The sequence below is a fragment of the Alosa pseudoharengus genome, unplaced genomic scaffold (assembly GCF_046254945.1).
Source record: "Alosa pseudoharengus isolate Yale_2024_CS ecotype anadromous, Long Island Sound unplaced genomic scaffold, YU_APseudo_1.1 YU_APseudo_1.1_scf_17, whole genome shotgun sequence".
NCBI lineage: Eukaryota > Metazoa > Chordata > Actinopteri > Clupeiformes > Clupeidae > Alosa > Alosa pseudoharengus.
The window spans coordinates 10,358,525-10,366,024 of NW_027468640.1; the positions used below are offsets into that span (position 1 = coordinate 10,358,525).

Here is a 7,500-nt window from a genome sequence, read left to right on the forward strand (position 1 = left end):
CTTGGGAGGCTTGCAGATGTTTAAATACCGAGAGCACTAATGGGCCTAAACATCTTCAGAAGAGTTTTTAGGGTGAATCAAGGTGAGGCGTTGTCTGTGAAGTTTGTTTATTGTGCATCCCGTCCCGGCCCCTCACACTACCACCTCACCATATACATTCTTTGAATATGTAAGGGAGAATGGAATTTACACATCCCTTCCCTTTCCCTTGACCTTGTTTCTTTAAATGTATTTTTTAGGCTTTTATGCATTTAATCTAATAGGACTGAAATGGCTATTCCACCAAACTTTTTAGCCACATGAGGTAGATGAGGAGTTCTCCCGACACACATTCCAGAGAAGCACGCACGGAGAGTAGAATTAAATCAAAAGGTTGTAATTTATTCCACAGTCCGGTTGACTTCCAAGAACTGAAAATAAAGGACAGTGGAGAGAGTGACTGGAAGTGAGTGGGAGAGAAATATGGGGTGGAATCGGGAAATGACCCTGGTTGAAAAAAAAAGCGTTGCTATATGGCCGCCGAGTGGAGGGACTTGCCTAAAAGGACTTTGGAGTAAGTATGTGTAGGTGCGTGCAGTTGCATGTAAGTGTGTGTAGATGTGTTTAGGTGTGTGTAGGTGTGTGTGGTGTGTGTAGGTGCATGTAAGTGAGTGTAGGTGTGTGTAAGTGTGAGTAGGTGTGTGTAAATGTTTGTAGTTGGCGTGTAAGTGTGTGTAGGTGTGTGTAGGTGTGTGTAGTTATGTGTAAGTGTGAGTAGGTGTGTGTAGTTTTGTTTACAGTTTTTTCTGATTGCTTAAGCACATTTTTTGTAACTATGGCTTTTTTTGCAAAACTCTACACACAAATGGCAAAACCTCTCACCCAATCAGCAAAACATTGTAGTTCTCTTGCAAAAGCTAACACACCTTGCTTAACTCTTCACACCTTCATAAAAATGGTGTTTTCGTATCTAACAGTAAACACAAGCCATCACAATAGTAAGCACACAATGTGCCAACAACACACTGATGGTATGAATAAAAAACACATCTGGCTTTTGCTTTCTCTGTGCACAAGGTAGACTATGTCAGTTTGAGGTCATACTTTTGTCATAGTTCTGTAAACATACAGGGATCCAAACTTCAAGTATTGGTATTTATTTACACACATCAAAACAAACACAAGTGTGTTTTTCCAAGTCAAAACACAAAATAGCATTTCACTGAGACAAAACAAATCAGTCTACATCGGGTCGTCTCTCTCAAAATTCTGTCTACATCGCATGCAATGTCCTAGTCCAAGGCACCGGGAAAAATATATTCTGGAATGACGTATCCAGGCCTGACATGACAATATCCCCACATGTAGACTGTTTTTTTGTCTGTAAAAGGGCTATTTCTTTCTCTTCTCACTCTTCCTGCTCACTCCATTGTACCCATTGTACATTACCTGTGGCTTATTTATAGTGCTTAGGGTGATTGCAAAGTGAACTAATTATCTAAAACAGTTTTCACATGAGAAAGTGTGCCAGAGAGTTGGCAAAATAGTGTAAATAATAGCCATTGTGCCTACAGTTGTGCAAAGTGTGTGTTACAAAATTGCAAACTGAGTGCAAAGCAGTGTTTGTGCTTTTAGTTTTGCGAACTCAGTGAGTGGTTTTGCCATTTGTGTGTAGAGTTTTGCAAAAAAAGCCATAGTTACAAAAAATGTGTTTAAGCATTCAGAAAAAACTGTAAGTGTGTGTAGGTGTGTGTAGTTGCGTGTAAGTGTGTGTAGGTGTGTGTATTTACGTGTAGGTGTGTGTGGTGTGTGTAGTAATGTGTAAGTGAGTGTAGGTGTGTGTAATAGTGATGTAGTACTCGAGTGCGGTCCCGATTTCTGCTTTCTCGGACTCGTTTTGGACTCGTTCCTTCAAAGACTCGGTCTTGACTCGGACTCGTTCCTTCAAAGACTCGGTCTTGACTCGGTCTAGGACTTGTTTCTTCAAAGACTCGTCTCTGACTTGTTCCTTCAAAGACTCGGTCTTGACTCGTCTCGGACTTGTTCCTTCAAAGACTCGGTCTTGACTCGGTCTCGGACTTGTTCCTTCAAAGACTCGGTCTTGACTCGGTCTCGGTCTGCGTGTAGTTGCATGTAAGTGTGTGTAGGTGTGTGTAGTTGTTTGTAAGTGTGAGTAGGTGTGTGTAGTTTTGTTTAAGTGTGTGTAGGCAGAGACTTTCTAATGAGGAGACACAGCATTCAAAAAATCCTCCATAGAAATACATTGGGCTAGTTTGTCACGCCAATATGGCCGTTATCTACACATATCCCACCCCTTCCTTGGCAAAACGTCGACATGTGAATACATTGAGCCAATCATATGTTGTGTTGTGAAGACATCTTCCCAATCATGTGTTGTGAACTCGCCACTGGAACAAGATTGGTGTCGTGAAGCCTTGCGCACGCGCATTTCTGCTGAATAGGATGCCCAAAAAGCATTGCTATATGGCCGCCGAGTGGAGGGACTTGCCTAAAAGGACTTTGGTGTAGGTGTGTGTAGTTGCGTGTAAGTGTGTGTGGTGTGTGTAGTTGCGTGTAAGTGTGTGTAGGTGTGTGTAGTTGCGTGTAAGTGTGTGTGGTGTGTGGAGTTGCGTGTAAGTGTGTGTGGAGTGTGGAGTTGCGTGTAAGTGTGTGCAGGTCTGTGTAGTTGCGTGTAAGTGTGTGTAAGTGTGTGTAAGTGTGTGTAGGTGTTTGTAGTTGCGTGTAAGTGTGTGTAAGTGTGTGTAAGTGTGTGCAGGTCTGTGTAGTTGGCGTGTAAGTGTGTGTAGTGGTGTGTAAGTATGTCTAGTTGTGTGTAGGTGGTGTGTAAGTTTGTGTAGGTGTGTGTAGGTGGTGTGTAAGTTTGTGTAGGTGTGTGTAGTTGGCGTGTAAGTGTGTGTAGTGGTGTGTAAGTGTGTGTAGGTGGTGTGTAAGTGTGTGTAGGTGTTTGTAGTTGGCGTGTAAGTGTGTGTAGTGGTGAGTAAGTATGTCTAGTTGTGTGTAGGTGGTGTGTAAGTGTGTGTAGGTGTGTGTAGGTGGTGTGTAAGTGTGTGTAGGTGTGTGTAGGTGGTGTGTAAGTGTGTGTAGGTGTGTGTAGGTGGTGTGTAAGTGTGTGTAGGTGTGTGTAGGTGGTGTGTAAGTGTGTGTAAGTGTGTGTAGGTGTGTGTAGGTGGTGTGTAAGTTTGTGTAGGTGTGTGTAGGTGGTGTGTAAGTGTGTGTAGGTGTGTGTAGGTGTGTGTAGGTGGTGTGTAAGTGTGTGTAGGTGTGTGTAGGTGGTGTGTAAGTGTGTGTAGGTGTGTGTAGGTGTGTGTAGGTGGTGTGTAAGTTTGTGTAAGTGTTTGTTTGTGGCATGACACTCACAGAAGGAGCTGCTTTCGTCCTTTGTGCCGTCCATGGTGCCATTGGGGAGCATTTGGAGGTAGAAGCCATGCCGGCAGAACAGGCGTGTGACAATGCCTTTCAGCTGAGGCTCTGCAGGAGGGAGAGAGAGAGGGAGGGAGAGAGGGAGAGGGAGAGAGAGGGAGGGAGGGAGGGAGAGAGATGGACAGGAGAGAGGGTAGGGCGGGCGAGAGGGATGGAGGAAGAGAGAGATGTAGGGAGGGAGGGAAGGAGGGAGGGAGGGAGGGAGGGATGGAGGGAGAGACAGATGTAGGGAGGGAGGGAAGGAGGGAGGGAGAGGGAGGGATGGAGGGAGAGGGGGTGGGGAGCAGTGGAGAGGAGAGAGGGATGGAGGAAGATAGAAAGTAGGGAGGGATGGAGGGAGGGAGGGAGAGAGAGATGGATAGGAGAGAGAGATGGAGGGAGAGAGAGGCAGAATAATGTTGGGAGGCAGATAACGAGACATAGAAGGGGGGATAGGAAGAGAAGCAAACGGAGTGAGAGAAAGAGGGGAGGGAATGGAAGGAGAGAGAGAGAAAGGGACAAAAAGAGGACGGGACAGAGAAGCAGAGGGAGGGGGGGTGGGGAGATGTTAAAAATTACAAAGTACAATTCCTAAATAGGCCTTGTAATTAGGCCATTGGCAACTCATTGTCCTTGTGCAAAGTGCTCATTGTTGGTATTTCAAGGGGCTCCAGGTTGGACTCTGTGTCAACTCTAGTGTGTGCTGTTGCAAACATGGACGTTTCTGTGACCGTGCCGGGAAACAGAACAGAGCTGCATACAGCGCTTGCACATGTGTGTGATCATATCTGATTTAGTGTGTGTGTGTGTGTGTGTGTGTGTGTGTGTGTGTGTGTGTGTGTGTGTGTGTGTGTGTATTTGAATGTTTTTATGTGTTTGCATGTCTGCATGCATGTAACTGTCTAATGTATGTGCTTACAGTATATGCATGCATGCATATATGTATGTGCCTGTGGGATGTAATTTGTGTGTGTATGTGTGTGTGTATGTGTGTGTGTGTGTGTGTGTGTGTCTGTGTGTGTGTGTGTGTGTGTGTGTGTGTGTGTGTGCATGGACTTGTGTGTGTGTGTGTGTGTATGCATGCATGGATTTGTGTGTGTGTGTGTGTGTGAGAGAGAGAGAGTTGTAAAGGGATTGTGGCATAAAAAATAAATAACTCAGGTTTCTGTTCAGAGACAAGGCAGCTGTGCGAACTGAGAATTAGAAAACTACCAACAATTGCAACTTTCCTCTCTTCACTTGTGCAGACACACACACACACACACACACAAACACAAATTCAAATGCACCGTTGTTGACAAAACACACATGGAGAAACATAAAAGTTCTTCAGAGGTGAAAAGCATTCATATTTAAGCAGCAATTAAAGTCAAACAGTGATTTAAACACTAGTTGTTATTGTCTAGCAAGTGCAAGTGCAAGTGCCTGTAGGGGAGGTGGGGGGTGGAAAGCTGTTTAAGTGCAGAAACAGACACAGCCCTAATCATTACCCTGACACTGTCATCGAGAGAGTGCAGGAGAAAGAGAATAAAGGGAGAGAGAGGGAGAGAGAGAAAGAGAGAGAGAGAGGTAGAGGGAGAGAATGTGTGAGAGAAGGTCTGGGATGGCAAAGCCCCACCACAATGAAGATTTAATGAGACAAATCAAATATGGATGAGGATGGATTGTGTTGAAGCATTTGGTAAAACAGGTCCTCTTGGCATAAGGCCTTCAGATGAAAGGGTAGGGATGGAGGGAGTGAGGGAAGGAGGGAGGGAGGTGAAGAGAGAAAAGAGAAGAGGAAGGAACAGAGAGAGTAACATCCAAGGAGAGAGGGAGGGAGGTTAAAACACAAAGGTAAGAAAAGCAAGCTGAGGGAGAAAGAGGGACACATATTAGAGGTAGAAAGAGAGAGAGAGAGAGAGAGAGAGAGAGCAGACATTGTTGAGTTGAGTGGAGGATTTAACCATTCATGTGCATGAGATGAGGGGGAGATGGGTGACAGCCCATTGCGGAGATGAGACGGAACATGGCGTGTCATTTAAACAGGAAACACACACGCAGCACACACTAGAACAGTTATGCAACGTTCCAGTTGTGGGACTCTACAGAACATGGGGGCACTTTAACCACCCCGCCCACACACACACACACACACACACACACGCACACAGCAACAGTTTTATGTTACTTGTCCCAGAATATTTGTTCTTTTACAATTCTGCGGACTGCCAAAAAAAGGTTATGGAATGATCCAATATCACTTTATACATGGCTTTGTGAAGATGAACCTTTAAGTTCTGCTTTGTGAAGATGAAGTTCTGCTTTGAGGGTATGTTGAGGGACCCCAGGAACCCTTACATGGTTCCTTTCAGGGTTTTTTCTGCAGGGGACACTTTCTACAAGCTCCTATACCAGAGGATGCTCCTCAGCCCATTCTGTTTGCGGGTCCCTAAAGAGCCTTTCTTCTGTGTTATATGCGTTGCCCATGCAGTATGCAGGAGTCATAAAAACGTAATAAGCTCAACGGTTTGATCACATGTCTGATGGAAGAAATAAAGCCAATTACAGCATGCTTTTTATGGAGCCCAAGAACAGTTTGTTGCCTTCTTCTACATATTCACAGACAGCAGGGGGGGGAGAAATATAGAAACACCCATATGCACATATGGACATATACTTACAACAAGCACACGCACATGCACATGTACGTGCACACACGTACGCACGCACGTACACACACACACACGCACACACACACACACACACACCCTATAGACTGACTTGGTATAAGTGCACAATGTTCTCAGAGAGGATAAAAAAATAAGAAAGGTATTATCTGTAGTATTTGCAGTTTTTCCAGGGAGGGTGATCCAGGCTGAGGACGATATGAGAAGAATCACAATCCCTTCTCCTTACCCCCCCCCCCCCCCCCGCCCTTTTTCCAGTCTTGCTTTCCTATTTTAGCACCTTCAAATCACATATTCTGCCTCCTCCCTCCACATAGAAATATAACCTTCTCTCTCACACACACTCCCAACCAATTCTCTCTGCCCCTCTCTTTCCCTTTTAACCCTATCTCCCAGTTCATCTCTCTCTCTTTCCCTTTTAACCCTATCTCCCAGTTCATCTCTCTCTCTTTCCCTTTTAACCCTATCTCCCAGTTCATCTCTCTCTCTTTCCCTTTTAACCCCCCAGTTCATCTCTCTCTCTTTCCCTTTTAACCCTATCTCCCAGTTCATCTCTTTCTCTTTCCAGATGTACATAGTCCCTTTCACTCTCTCTCTCTCTCCCTCTCTCACTCACTCATCCCCCCCCTTTGTCTTCTACTCTCTATTTCTCTCTCTCTATCCCTCTTTCTTTTTTTCTTTTTTACTTTTAACTTGTAGGTGTTTTTAACAATGTCTTTATTGTGTAGTGGTTAAACACCTGATATTGTTTCAATAAAGGAGTGTTAATCCTCTCTCTCTCTCTCTCTCTCTCCCTCCAGCTCACTTTCTGGTCTATGCCCCCCCTCCCTCAGAGTTGACATACCCTGGTGCACTGTTGCTAAACTGTTTCATGATGTGAGGCCTACATGGAGAGCACTTTATTAACCAAATTTCGCTAAAAGGGGTGGGTGATTTGCAGTCGAGAATCCTTCAGCCAATGGGCAGCCAATACCTTTGTTTCAGTCTAAAAATCGAAATATTGGGGGGTGCAGTCCAGCGGGGGGGCTACAGGGGGGGTGCAGTCCAGCGGGGGGGCTACAGATCAAAACGAAAAACGATGGTTCCATGCTATCCATATGGGGTTACATGCCCACCAAGTTTCGTCTACCCCGGTCTTTCAGTGTCCCGGGAATCATTGACAGAAATTTGGACATGCGAAAAAGAAAAAAAAAAAAAAAAAAAAAAAAAAAAATCTGACTAAACCTATATGACCGCCGCTTCGCTGCGCGGCGGTCATAATAACGTGGTAGTTTTGTTTCCTGCTCTGGTTACATTGTCTACATTGGAAACTGATTTACGGTTCTATAAACTGAAGGTTTGGTAGTTGATCCTTTGCATATTGTAATAAAGTATTTATTATGACCGCTGCGCAGCGAAGCGGCGGTCATATAGGTTTAGTCAGATTTTTTCT

General features: G+C 44.8%; 1 protein-coding gene across 1 annotated transcript in view; it reads right to left on the reverse strand.

Annotated features, from left to right (window-relative positions):
- Positions 1-7,500, reverse strand: part of fgf11a (fibroblast growth factor 11a) — a 122,561-nt gene that overhangs the window by 49,743 nt on the left and 65,318 nt on the right. The window contains exon 2 of the mRNA XM_076288568.1: positions 3,358-3,468. Coding sequence (XP_076144683.1) covers positions 3,358-3,468 — 111 coding nt within the window. The remainder of the gene's footprint in view (positions 1-3,357; positions 3,469-7,500) is intronic.